Source organism: Tarenaya hassleriana, unplaced genomic scaffold, assembly GCF_000463585.1.
Source record: "Tarenaya hassleriana unplaced genomic scaffold, ASM46358v1 Cleome8, whole genome shotgun sequence".
NCBI lineage: Eukaryota > Viridiplantae > Streptophyta > Magnoliopsida > Brassicales > Cleomaceae > Tarenaya > Tarenaya hassleriana.
In genome coordinates, this window is record NW_010970490.1 from 3,135,791 (window position 1) to 3,149,884 (window position 14,094).

A 14,094-nucleotide genomic window follows, 5' to 3' on the forward strand; every position below is an offset into this window, starting at 1 on the left:
ATGTTATAAATGAATAGTGAAGCTACGGTACTGTTCACGCAGCCGGGCACTGTTCACGCAGCCGGGTACTGTTCACGCCGCCATACGGTTACTGTTTAGCCGCCATACGGTTACTGTTCATAAATACGTATACGTGAACAGTAACTTCGGATTTTCTATAAATAGCTCATTTCCCTCCTTCATTTGTACACAATTCCAAGAAAAGAAAATTATTGAAATCTTGTTCCCGGGTCTCTCAAACGATCGATTTCGGTTTCTAGTTAACGATCTGATTCTCGGGTCTTCTATATTTCTTCGTTTTTCACAACATATATAATAAATTTGTTTATTTACACCAAATTGGTAGATGAAACGTCTTTGACCAAAAAACTTTTTCATAAATTATATTTGTCTCGGTATATTTTTGACTCTTTTTTTTTTCGTATCACTTTATTTTATATATATTCAATTACTATGTGTTAATTTAATTTGTTAGGTACTGAACCTGTTCTTGCAAATTTCAATAAATGATTTATAAATACAAAAAGTGAAATGCATTATCCTTTTTTATTGTGCTTAAATATTTCAAATTCTTCAATGTTTCTTGCGTATTTTGATATTAAATGACAATCTTACATAAACCAAGATTTAATATCTTCCCATTCTTAATCCAAATTAAATGGTTGCTTTTGGCCCCCGAGATTAATTTAAACTTTAATCCACAATTTTCGGTTACCGAAAAAAATATCTTTCTATTATATATAGTAACAAACTTCTCTCTTATAACATATATGGATCCACATATATATATATATATATATATTATGAATGCAGTAAAACTTATTAGCCCTTTATATATATACAAATATATACACATAAGAAAAGGAAAGGTATACTTATTAAAACATTTCAAGTACTATTTACAAAAATACAACTAGATTATCCAAATATAGATAGTTCAACCGGTGAAATGAGGGCACAAAACGTTTATCCCATCTCCAGTTCGGATCTCAAATTTAGGAAAAAAATGTACAATTCAAACCACATGATTGACTTCCGATCTCATATAATTAGTTTGGGTCGTAGTTCAAGATATCCGATTACAAAAAAAAAAAATACAACTAGATTTTGTCACATAAAACATTATTTTTCATTTTACAAATATAAACCCCTATATCTATAATCTATTTACTTAGATGTATCAAAAAGAATCCCGCACTCTTTAAATTTATATATATATATATATATATATATATATATATCCAAGTTTACCCCAACACATGTACCAATTAATCCACCGTCACAATTACACTAACACTCTTAAATATAATATGGTCAGTCCATATCTTGAGTTCGCATACGTGTGATGGATAATGTTAGGGCATGTGTTCTCTGGACCACTTTTGCACATTATTATTATCACCACCCGTAACATACATCACTTTTAATCCTTTACAGGAATCACACACACACACACACATACATATATATATATATGAAAATGATGACACGGATGATGATTAGGGATGATAATCGAAACCTGAATAATATATAACACAATTCAAATCTAATTCAATATGAAACCTTAATGAATACGGTTTTCTTAAAACCGAAAAAGTCAAACTCAAATCCAATCCGATTTGACGACAAAAATAACCGAAAAATAATTTTTTTTAACGAGAATATAATATAAAAATGAATGGATAAAATTTCATATGTAGATAATTGTTCATACCACTAAGCGAATAATTGCCAATCGACTTAATGTCCGAAATCAATAATCATATGATCCATTTTTTTTTTTGTGTGTATATATATATATGCATCGCTTTGTGAACATGTGTATTGGTAAGTTTATTCATGTAAGAATGTATGAAGTTATGTTTGATTAAGACAGGGAAAGTAGCCAGTCTAGATTCAATGGCACTGCTAAAATCAAAAGTCCACCCTTGACGATGACACTCCCTTAAGTTCCATCATCATTATATACATACATACATACATATATATATATGCGAAGAAAATAAAAACAATTATGTTAAATTGCAATTTTCTATGTCCTAAATGTGTAGCAATTATAACATTGTCAAAATGGGTCGCATAGTTAGACATAATGGAATTTTACTTCCCTCGACCGTACGTTTTTTCAAAGCTAATTTGAAAATTTAACACACTTGATTAGTCCAAATTTTATTAATTAATTTCGCTTGTTTTGAAACATGACATATATTTTCCCCGTGAACAGCGGAGATGATCATCATCATTATATATTATTATTATCATCATTATTATATATTATTATTATTATTATTATTATTATTATTATTATTATTATTATTATTATTATTATTATTATTATTATTATTATTATTATTATTATTATTATTATTATTATTATTATTATTATTATTATTATTATTATTATTATTATTGGCAGTGATAAAAGAGAAAATGAAATGACAAAGAGGATATGAGGAAAAATAAAGGCATAAAGTGTGGAGATATATACAACAATATAGTGAAATAATAGAGAAATGGTAAGAAATTATAAAGTAATACAATGATAATAATTATATTAACGATCCAAAGCGGACTAAAAGCATATTGTCCCACCTCAAATTGGAACTCTAAAGATATTTATGTTTGGCAAAAATCAGACCTAGAAGATGTATTGAGTCGTAAGATCCAACAAAATCACATTGAAAATACAATATATATATATATTAAAGATGATTTTATTCAGGATATCTTTTAAAAATTGCTTCTATGATTTTTGCGACGTGAAATATGGAAACGTGCCAGTTTTTTTTATATATATAAATTGAAATAAATCTAAAAAACAGACTTTAAATCAAATTTAGGATGACCAATGTCTAATGTAAGATTTGGTAGTCGCAATTTTCAGTTTAAGTAATAACAAACGATCTTATATAAATCTTTGGTCATATATATGGCCATCTAAGTTTTTTTTTTTTTTTTTTTATATTTCAAAATCTTTGGTCACATACATACATATATATATATATATACACGTATATGTTCAAAGATGAAAGATTTAATGATACTAACTCCGGATTCAAATTTGACTCGCCTCTTAAATTCATTGAATGTGCGTGTGTGTGTGTGTAAATATACTATACTTATATGTGTATAAAATACTATAGTATATAATGTATAACGTCGGTCAAAGGAGTCAAAGGGATATCCGAGTTAAGCACAGCCCACTCGTGCGTTTAGAGCCTAATTCTTGCCTCGTCAACAAACGGAAGCTTGTAATCAGCGGAAACGATTAATCTAATCAGTTGTTTAAGCCACTAACTAATTATGTTTACGCCTTATTAGAATAATCATTGGTCAAACCTAAGTTTTTTTTGTGCAAACAAAAAAAGTTGAATAACTTTTTACCTAAAAGAGGTACTATTTGATATACTATGGAAAGATGTAGGGGTGTTTGGTTGGTTAATAATCGAATTGATATGAACCGAATAACGTATAATCGTAATCGAACCAAATGATTATGATTTTTTTAAAATCGAAAAAACTGAATCTGAATTTGAATCGAACTGAATAAAATAACTGAAAAAATCATAAATTTTTTAAGAAAATGAATATTTTTATAACCGAACCCGAACTGAATATAAACCGAATTCATGTAAAAACCGAACAGTTATAATTTTTCTAAAACCAAAGTAACCAATCTGAATATAAACGAACCGAATTCGAATCGAAAACCGATTAAGTCACCCTAGTTAGATGGTACAAAATAAATAAGTAAATATAGTCTAAATATAAACCATATCCTCAAAACTATTATAGCCCTTTGGGCCTGAATGAAGCCACGTATGGTCCAATTTGAAATATGAAACCTCAAAACCCATGCGTCAAGTCTTCAATAATGCCAATATATATACATGTTCAAATTCAATAATACCAATATTCCGATGTATTACAAAATTAATAGTGTATGTTCATTCAGAGATTTCTAAATATTCCAATATTTAATTTTCTTATTTTTAAAAAGTTCAGCTTTTAATATAAAAAATTAAAAATATTTTTCTTGGAAATTTAAAAATCTGTGTATCTAATTATGATATTTTGTTTACAAATTGGTATATTAATATACCATCTTGCCTTACCAATATTAAAAATAAACAGAACAGCCTGTTAAGATATGAAACGGTGGGGGACCACTCTGCCGTAGATAAGCCTCGATCCCTTCGTTGTCCACCACTACACTTCCAACTTTTCCGGAGACACCGCTAGATTCCCCCGCCCGTGCTCGGCGGCGCTTGAGATTCACGCGATGGCTTCGCCGTTATTCTCCACCCTCTCCTACTGGCTCGTGAACCATCCCAAGATCGCTCATTTCACGTGGACCGAAGGCGAAACTCTCGCTTCCTCCGTCTCATTCGCCGCCGTCTCCGTCGCCGGCTACCTCTCCGCCACCTTCCTCCTCCGCTCCGCCGTCGAAATCCTCCCCTCGCTCGGCCCGCGCATCCTCAAACCCATCACAGCCGTTCACAGCCTCGTCCTCTGCCTGCTCTCCCTCATCATGGCTGTTGGTTGCACCCTCTCCATAATCTCCCACGCGCCCGACGCGGCGGCGTGTGCCAAACACGCGATATGCTTCCCTCTGGAATTGAAACCCACCGGACCTCTCTTCTTCTGGGCCCACGTCTTCTACCTCTCGAAGATCCTCGAGTTCGGAGACACCCTGTTGATTATCCTGGGGAGATCGATCCAACGGCTGTCGTTCCTCCACGTGTACCACCACGCGACGGTGGTAGTGATGTGTTACCTGTGGCTCCGTACACGGCAGTCGATGTTCCCGGTGGCGCTTGTGACCAACGCGACGGTGCACGTGATCATGTACGGATACTACTTCCTCTGCGCCATTGGGTCACGACCAAAGTGGAAGAGACTGGTGACGAACTGTCAGATTGTGCAGTTCGTGTTGAGCTTCGTGTTGTCGGGTTGGATGCTGTACGAACACTCTGTCGGGTCGGGTTGCTCCGGGTTCTTGGGATGGTGCTTCAACGCTGCGTTTAACGCTTCTCTATTGGCTCTGTTCTTGAACTTTCATTCCAAGAACTACGCCAGGACACGACAGGTCAGATCAGAACCCAAAGGCTCTGGCTTTTCTGCAGAGAAACGTGATTAGCTCTAAAGTCTGCATCTTTATCACGCCCTTTCTTCCGAGTTATTCATATTTCATTCAAAATGTGTTTGGAACCGTTGAACAGCTGAGATTCTTTTCATGGGTCGTGATTCGGATTGTTTAAATGCTCGAAAGGATTGCATTTTCTAGGGAGAAATCATTCGGATTCTTGTTCTTCTTCCATTGATTCGATGAGAAAAAAGCCCTTGAGAAACATGGGAAAGAACAGAAAGAACAAAGAAGCTTTCCACATCTATCAATCGTGTGTTCTCTCATTTAACCCGGAATTAGATCTGGTCCCTGGATACTGAACCCACGTTTCAACAAGAATTCCGGTGGTAAATGTCGGTAGAATCTACACAACATGTTGTCCCTGTCCACAACAATTATCCTTGCTGTTTCAAAGACAGCCTCCCTGATCAAACCATAGAGAGAAGAAACCAAGAACAGTTAGGTTTGCGCAACAGTATGCTTGTTTAAGTGCCATTCCGAGAATCGAAGACGGACATCCCGTTTTACCTGAAGTCGAGTTTTGACAGTGGTAATAATCTCAAGATCCGACGACTTCTTAACTGGATCGTTTCTGTACCCTAAGCTCCTACAGAACACAGAAGCGAACTAAGAGAGAGACAAGCAATTACGTCAGATTCGGTCACACCTTTACTGAAAGGTTCATTGTAACAAGTTGTGCCCGGAAGCCCTTACAACATCCATCTCTGGGAAAAATCTACAAATACAAAACAAATCGAGTAAATAGCAAAGTAGTTCTGGAAGAAACTTGAAGAAAGATAAAGCAGTACCCTACAATATTTGGCATGATCCCGACTCTGTAATCTGCGAAATCGTGCATTTTGATACATTCTGGTGTCATTTGAAATCTGACAAGGATTTGATATTGCCACACCAACAGAGACTATCTGACAATAGAGAATGATCCATTTTCCTTCCATTCCCAGCGAAACTAATGGTTGAAACAATGCCTAGAATGCCACCAAACCACTAAACACACTCGACTTCGCGTTTGGAAGTTATCGGTTAACCTACGATGACCAGAGACACAAAGTGTATGCAAGAAATTTAAGTTAGGTAACCCTGTATAGATCTGAAAATGGGTATTTGCACGAAAACGGGTAGAGTTCAGGATGAATGAGCTACCTGCATTCTTGTCTTCACCACCACTGTGGTTTGTAACAAAGCTTTTTTTTGGTTTAAATGTGCTTTGTATTACTTCTAAAAAACGTGATTTACAATCATGGTTAGACCATACACAAAAATACCCTAAGGTAAACAAATTCCCATGCCCATGTGCAAGTGGAAGTAATCAGTAATCAGCAAGGTAACTTGCTGCTTTAGTTTCAAGCGTATAATGTCAGAAAATACCAATCTTCAAGAAGAGTACTATCGGCTGGTCTCTGGTGATGATCACTCTTCAAAGCCAGGAGGTTGTCTCGCATAGTCCGGTCGATTTTCATGCGGATATTCGTTGCCGTGCGTGCTTTATCCCGAAAGATTCGGTTATTCCGTTCTCTCCAGAGCTCATACACTGCTAGCTGAATGCAAAGCTTCGCAAGGGTAGGCTGTCCCCGATCTCGCGCATGTGACGGGTCAGCGACCCAAGGTAGGCATCCCTCTATATAATCTGGAGGCGATGGTAGACAGTAATTAGCGATGGGGTTCCAAACATCATGACTAAAGGAGCACTTGAAGAATATGTGCTCATGGGATTCCTGCTCCAGGTTGCAGAGAATACAGGAAGTTGAGATCTGCATTCCCCACGAGACGAGCCGATCTTTGGTGGGTAATCGATTCTGGAATGCCTGCCAAAGGATGAATGCCATACGCGGGATAGCTCCCTTAAACCAGACCAGTGAATACCACGGTACTTGTGAGTTGACAGGACGTAGTAGATAACGGGTACTGGCTGACCGGAAACAAGTTCCGAACTCACCAGATTTTTGACGCCATAGGTATTCATCTTCTCCTTCATCCTCAGCAGGCGGGTCAATGGTTGACATTCTCATCTGTAGTTCTAGAACCCTTTCGCTTCTCGCTGGCGGCAGCCTCCAACTCCTGTTAGTTGTAGCATCGTGCACACATGCCTGACGTGAGGTCTGAAGTAACCGTGGTCCCATATCTCCCACAAATGTTATCAGGGGTCCCAGATCAGTCCATGAATCAAACCAGAAGGAAGCCTTTCTTCCATCTCCTAGCTTTACCCGAATGAATTTCCGTGCCAAGTCCCTGAGTTTCAACAGTTTCCTGAATGTGTATGATACATTGGTTGTCACCGGTGTATCCCAGAATCCGTGTTTTCTTATCGCATTCTCCTGTATCCAATCAACCCATAGAGAGTCGGTTTGACTAAATAGCAACCAAATCAGCCTTAAACGAAAGGTAGTGTTGATGTCCTCCATCTTAAGTATGCCCAGCCCGCCCTCCCTCTTGGGTCGACAGATGTTTTTCCATGAGATTCTGTGGCTAGCATTTGTATCCGGCTTATGATTCCACAAGAAGCGTGAACATAAACTGTCAATGCTCTTCAGAATAAATTTTGGTAGCAGGAACATCATACTCCATGCGTTTACAAGGCCATAGATAACCGAGACTATCATTTGTACCTTGCCTGCAGCGGATAAAGCTTTAGAAGACCATGCTGTAAGCTTAGACTTGATTTTATCAAGAAGTGGTTGGTAATCCTCTCTAGTTAGCCTTTTCGGGGACAGTGGGACACCCAAATAACGGACTGGTAATTGTCCTCTCGGAAGACCAATAGCTGAGCAGATACGATCAGCTTCCAAGTGTTCGACCCCACTAAGGAATAGTTCTGATTTGGCTTTGTTTATCCTCAGCCCCGAATAGGTCCCAAATGCATCTAAGATCAGCATCACTTTTGAGATCGAGCTTTCAGAACCCTGTGAAAAGATCATAACATCATCAGCAAACGCAAGGTGAGTAACAAGCGGGCTTCGGCATTTGCTATGTAGAGCAAATTCGTTAGCCTGGGCTGATTTGTTAAGCATGCGCGATAAAACCTCCATTGACAGAATGAATAGATACGGTGAGATTGGATCTCCTTGCCGTAACCCTCGTCTCCCTTTAAAATACCCCTCAAGGTTGCCATTAATAGAAATAGAGAACTTTGGCGTGGTAATGCACTGCGTGATCCAGTGGATAAATATGTCGGGAAGGTTTAGCCCCTTCAGCAGATTTAGCACAAAGCTCCAGTCAAGCGTATCAAATGCCTTACGGATGTCGATTTTCAGCATGGCATTCTTGGTTGTAGTACGACGATTGTAATCCTTGATGAGTTCCCCAGCAAGCAAACAGTTATGCAACAGAGTAACAATCGCAAACGCAAGAACACAAATGCAACAAAATATTTTAAATATTGGCTTTTGCACTTGAAACACAAGAACACAAGAAACCCGAGTTTTTTCCATAACAAACGTCGGCATGGCCGGATAATTCAGCTGTAACAAAAAGGAGTGTACCATCAGAGTTATCAGCTCGACCCATCAGTGTCTTTGACTTGATTCCTAAGAAATGTTGTTCAGATTCCTTGGATCATCAACGAGTTCCAAACTCGAGCTTCCAAGGAAACCTGTTTTCGACATGGCTTTCCCCTCTATTACCCGTTCCCCCTTGTTAGATGAACGTAATAATGTATCTGTTTGCTTTGATGCTCTCCGCCACTACTCGAGTGCTTTGCCTTTTTGATGGAGACTGCATATAAATGGGATATGATCATTAAATATCAGAACTTTTTAAGACAGAATCAAAATCAGCATAAACCCTAATTAGGAAACTCGAACCTAATTGGAACTCGGAGTTAAAAGAGCTCGGATTTTGCTCACCGTAACTGAGAGGATGAACTTGGTATCACCAACTAAAAACGGAGGTGACCATGAAACTGTCGGAATATTACATAACTGTGAAGAGACCTTGATGCAGAAAACGAATACGCGATTCAGTTCGGTTCGGACAAACATGATCGAAAACCCAATCTCCCCCGTTGGTTTTGCCGCCAAATCCGCCGTTTTCCGGAGAAAAAGACGGCAACGTTTCATACTCCGTGATCTTCGGACCACCGGAGACCACGGCCAGTTCCTGTGCGAGTGAATCCGGCCGGTGATCTTCGGATTCTATGCCCGACGGAAATCAAGCTTGCGAACGGAGTGAAGAACAAGATAGAGCTTTTGTGTTATTCACACTTTTGGCCCTTACATTGTTTATATGACAAAAAGCCCCTACATTTTTTCTCTCTCTTATTTTTTTTTAAATTCACTGATTTCCTTCGGAGTTCAGTAACTTCTGTTATTCACACTTTTGGCCCTACATTTTTATATGGTACAAAAAAGCCCAATTTACCTCGCTCGAGATTATAAACGATTTTTGTAGGAAATTTGAAATTACTAATGCTGTTTTATTATAAAGGTTTCATATTTATTCAAATATCACACAGAAAAATTAATCGACAAAGTCACAAGAATTATAGATTTCTTATCCTTTTATTATTTCGCATTTCAATTATAATCCATTAAAAATGATTCTTACTGGTTTAAAAAAAACTTATCCTCTAGTTTTGGTTTTTCCGGATAATATCGGTTCGATTTTAATTTTAAAAGAAGCCCCCTAGGTCGCGTGCACCGCCGCTGCAGGAGATTTTTTTCTCTCGGCCTCTCTTCTTCGTTGTCTCAAACCCTAACACCATCAAAGTTCCATCGAAACTTTTTCTGAGGTTTTCTTTGTTCTCTCTCTCTTATGATTCACTGAAGAAGACGATATCTTGTCGGCGCCTTTCTCACATCATAGTTTTCCTTCCATTCCATTTTTGGAGAAATTTGGGCGGTCTGAAGCTTAATTTCTTCTGCGAGGTGTGTAATTTAGCAAAATCTGTTCTATGCGCTTTCTCCGATTTACGGGTTTTTTCTGTTGATTGTCAATGGTCTGTTGGCTTCGATTTCGATGCTCGTTTTAGTGCGGAAACTATTTTCATGGTTTCTTCGCCAGACTTGAGTTTTGTTAAGTAGCTATGAGCTGATGGTGAGGAATGGTTTGCTATGCGTGAGCTTAGCTTGGTTATCATGTCAAATAATCGTGTTGGATTAAAGCTGTTTATACTTCTGGAAGATTGGATTGTACTTTCTGCTTTGTCATGTTTGTTTGCAGATTTTGTTGTGTAATAAAATTTGAGTGTTTTCTCTGCTTGTAGTTGTAGAATCTCTGCCTATGGCCACAGCAGAAGCAGCTACTGCTTCTGTTGGTCCGAGATATGCCCCAGAGGATCCAACTCTTCCTCAACCTTGGAAAGGATTGATAGATGGAAGCACCGGGGTTTTGTATTACTGGAACCCCGAAACGAATATCACTCAATACGAAAGACCTTCAGCCCCCCCTCCACTGTTACCCGCTGGCCCTCCACCATCTTCAGCGACACCGAAGCTCGCTCAGATTCCTGTACCATCTGCAGGACAAGTTCATCAATCTCAGCCAGACCAGCTAACATCGGTAAAGCAGGTGGCTCAGCAGAATGTAACCCATGGTTCTGACAGGCAAGCTGCACAAGAACAGGGCTCAGCCCTAGGACACGGTCTACAACAGCCTCAGCAGTTCTCGGCCCACCATGTGAGACCCCAAATGTTGCAACCCGGCCAGCAAGCTCCTCAACAAACTCATGGCCATCCTGCACAGCTACAGGCTTACCAGCCGATGCAGCTGCAGCAGCAGCAAGTGTTGCAGAACCAGCACTCTCAGATGCCGCAGCAGCAAAGCCACCAGTATGGGCATTCACAGCAACAGTACATGGGTTATCAGCCATATGTGATGCCACAAGGGCCTCAGAATTTGCATCAAGCACCCCAGGTGGGCCCCCGTGGTCAGCAGTTCCCAGGTCGACAAGAGTACGATTCAGGGGGACCAAATAGGGAGGAGGAAGAGTTCCACACCGAGAAGAAAACCAGGTTTTCTCAACCGCATCTACAAAATGTGATGGGATCGTCATCCCAAAATATCCCTTTTGAAGCTAATCCAGCTCAAATGCCGAGAACTGGTGCAAACTTAGGTCACCAGCACAATGGCCCTCCAGCAAACATGCAACATCCCACTTCATCTGGTCAATTCCAACAACCTGGGGCTAATCTGGTTCACCAGCAGCTAGGACCTAGTCCTCAAAATCACATGGACCCGACAATGTTGCACCAGAAATCTCATCCTCTTCCTTTCGAATCAAACAAGAGTTATGATAGTAATCTAAACGCTAGGCCCGGGAATGGCTCCTACTTTAATGCCAGAGTAGAAGGGCCGGTGAGGGGTTCCCAACAACTTCATCCTGCAACAATGCCTAAAGTGAGTTTGTATTCTATCTTTGTCTAACCCATGTTTTTGCTTTCCTACTCTTCTCTCAGTGAAAGAATCACTCTATAATGTTATGTAGGATGTAAGGACAGGTAGCGGTCCACTGTTAAATGCTGTGCCTGGTCATCCCGGTGCATTGGATCCAGCACTTGGGCGCAGTGTCCATGGAACATATGGACACACTGGTCCTGCTTTTCCAAATAATCCCTCATTGAGGCCTCCACTCCTTGGCCCTTCTGATGTTTCTCATCTCTCACCCGTTGAAGTCTACCGTCAGCAACATGAAGTTACAACAACAGTATGCTGATATCTTTCAATTTTCCTTGCTTTATTTGCCACTTGAATTGTAACCTGATATAGGCTTAATGCTTTATAATTGTGGTTTCAGTGAATGTATGTCCATTAAACTCTACTGAGGAGGTTTTTGGACAACTTCAACTGGAATAAGTAATAGCATTTGAAAATAGTATTATTCTTCAGCATTATGTCCATTCGAATCTGTATGTTACATTGTTACCATGAACTTTGTATTACGATTACGCAGGGTGATAATATTCCAGCTCCATTCATCACATTTGAGGCCACTGGTTTCCCGCCTGAAATACTCAGAGAGGTACGGTACAGATGGATATACCGAGCTTTACTACTGGTAGGGGATATTGGTTCTTGATACATTATCTTATCTTAATGTCTTTGCTTTTGTTTCAGTTGCATTCTGCTGGATTTGCATCTCCAACACCAATCCAGGCTCAAACATGGCCAATTGCTCTGCAAAGCAGGGATGTAGTTGCAATTGCCAAAACTGGTTCTGGTAAAACATTGGGATACCTGATTCCGGCTTTCATTCTTCTAAGTCACTGTCGGAACGATCCTCGCAATGGCCCGACAATGTTGGTTTTAGCTCCTACTCGAGAGCTTGCCACACAAATACAAGATGAAGCCATTAGGTTCGGTCGGTCTTCCAGGATTTCGTGCACTGTGAGTATTCTATATTCATCATCTATGATCTGTCATCATTGTACCGATAAAGAATATGTTTTCTACTCTTGTTTTTTGTCTGTTGTATACTGATTACTATTTTGGTTGCATCGCTTATCAGTGCTTGTATGGCGGAGCTCCTAAGGGTCCTCAATTGAAAGAGTTGGAACGAGGAGCTGATATTGTCGTGGCAACTCCTGGCCGTCTAAATGATATATTGGAAATGAAGAAGATTGATTTCCAGCAGGTTTCGTTACTCGTTCTTGATGAGGCTGACCGTATGCTTGACATGGGTTTCGAACCTCAGATCCGAAGGATTGTGAATGAAATACCCCCTCGAAGGCAAACTCTCATGTATACAGCTACTTGGCCAAAAGAAGTAAGGAAAATAGCTAGTGATCTTCTTGTAAATCCAGTCCAAGTAAACATAGGCAGTGTGGATGAGCTGGCTGCAAACAAGGCAATAACACAGGTTAGTTGTGAGCTGATTTGTTATCCCCTTGTGGTATATCGCATGGTTGTGTGAATGCTGAGATGAGATTTTTGTGTTAAATTCTACAGTACGTTGAAGTAGTCCCGCAAATGGAGAAGGAGAGACGTCTAGAGCAAATCCTCAGGTCGCAAGAACGGGGCTCGAAAGTTATAATCTTCTGTTCGACAAAGAGGCTATGTGACCATCTTGCACGTAGTGTCGGGCGTAATTTCGGGGCTGTGGTAATCCATGGAGACAAATCTCAAGGTGAGAGAGATTGGGTTCTTAACCAGTTCCGGAGTGGGAAGTCCTCTGTATTGATAGCTACCGATGTTGCGGCCCGGGGGCTTGACATAAAAGATATAAGGTTTGTTATTATACATATCTTGTGTAGGAGAGATGCTTGCTACTCGCTGCTGTATAATTCTTTCCTGTCGATTTTTTACCACGCAGAGTCGTGATCAACTATGATTTTCCGACGGGAATTGAAGACTATGTCCATCGGATTGGAAGAACTGGCCGAGCTGGTGCGACCGGAGTCGCGTACACTTTCTTCTCAGATCAGGACTGGAAATACGCACCTGATTTGATCAAAGTCCTGGAGGGGGCAAACCAGCAAGTGCCGCCGCAGGTCCGTGAGATTGCCATGCGTGGTGGAGGGGGCGGTGGCTCGGGTTTCCCCAGGGACAGAGGGGCCATGGTTAGTCGGTTCGATTCTGGTGGTGGTAGCCGATGGGACTCTTCAGGACCTGCAAGGGAAGTCAGAGCAGGTGGGCAGTTTGGCGGGTTTGGTGGCCGTGGAATGAGAGATGACTCGTTTGGGCGTGGCGGCGGAAACAGGGGTCGGGGTTTCACCGGTGGTCCTGGTTTTGGTAACAGTAATGGGGGTAGAGGAGGCATGCAAGGGCGGTTTGGTAATAACATGGACGGGTTTGGCCGTGGCCGTGGTGGCGGTAGAGGCTTTGGACGAGGAGGAGGAGGCCGGTTTGATCAGAGAAGAGGAGGACCTATGGATAGGAGTAGAGGCAGAAGTCGTAGCAGAAGCCCTGAGCTTGTTCGGACATGGCGGGGCAGTCGTAGCCGGAGCCGGAGCCGGAGCCGGAGCCGAAGCTATAGCCGAAGTCGGAGCCGGAGCGGGGCGCGGGCTAGGGGG

At 40.5% G+C, this 14,094-nt stretch overlaps 3 protein-coding genes across 5 annotated transcripts in view; 2 read left to right on the forward strand and 1 right to left on the reverse strand.

Moving 5' to 3' along the window:
- The first annotated feature begins 4,135 nt into the window (after positions 1-4,135).
- On the forward strand, positions 4,136-5,297 carry LOC104802715 (elongation of fatty acids protein 3-like). Its single transcript, XM_010526446.2, has one exon. The coding sequence runs from the start codon at positions 4,283-4,285 to the stop codon at positions 5,138-5,140; it is 858 nt and encodes a 285-aa protein (XP_010524748.1). The 5' UTR covers positions 4,136-4,282; the 3' UTR covers positions 5,141-5,297.
- Positions 5,298-5,417: 120 nt separating this feature from the next.
- On the reverse strand, positions 5,418-9,325 carry LOC104802714. Of its 3 annotated transcripts, none has more exons than XM_010526444.1 (5): positions 8,992-9,325; positions 6,293-8,860; positions 5,943-6,177; positions 5,657-5,864; positions 5,418-5,552 (listed from the first exon to the last, which is right to left on the reverse strand). In XM_010526444.1, the coding sequence occupies exon 2, from the start codon at positions 8,629-8,631 to the stop codon at positions 6,493-6,495; it is 2,139 nt and encodes a 712-aa protein (XP_010524746.1). In that variant the 5' UTR covers positions 8,632-8,860; positions 8,992-9,325; the 3' UTR covers positions 5,418-5,552; positions 5,657-5,864; positions 5,943-6,177; positions 6,293-6,492. The 3 variants fall into 3 exon arrangements, with proteins under 3 accessions (XP_010524746.1, XP_010524747.1, XP_010524744.1); XM_010526445.1 differs by having other exon boundaries at positions 5,938-6,177; XM_010526442.1 differs by having other exon boundaries at positions 5,657-6,177.
- Positions 9,326-9,782: 457 nt separating this feature from the next.
- Positions 9,783-14,094, forward strand: part of LOC104802716 (DEAD-box ATP-dependent RNA helicase 40) — a 4,938-nt gene continuing 626 nt past the window's right edge. Inside the window, exons 1-8 of the mRNA XM_010526447.1 lie at positions 9,783-10,011; positions 10,350-11,482; positions 11,571-11,789; positions 12,036-12,104; positions 12,200-12,469; positions 12,591-12,941; positions 13,031-13,308; positions 13,395-14,030. Of these exons, the coding sequence (XP_010524749.1) occupies positions 10,367-11,482; positions 11,571-11,789; positions 12,036-12,104; positions 12,200-12,469; positions 12,591-12,941; positions 13,031-13,308; positions 13,395-14,030 (2,939 nt within the window). The 5' untranslated portion in view covers positions 9,783-10,011; positions 10,350-10,366. The remainder of the gene's footprint in view (positions 10,012-10,349; positions 11,483-11,570; positions 11,790-12,035; positions 12,105-12,199; positions 12,470-12,590; positions 12,942-13,030; positions 13,309-13,394; positions 14,031-14,094) is intronic.

Coding starts and splice junctions, on each gene's coding strand:
- LOC104802715 (XM_010526446.2), top strand. CDS start 4,283: ATGGCTTCGCCGTTATTCTCCACCCTCTCCTACTGGCTCGTGAACCAT.
- LOC104802714 (XM_010526444.1), bottom strand. CDS start 8,631: ATGGTACACTCCTTTTTGTTACAGCTGAATTATCCGGCCATGCCGACG.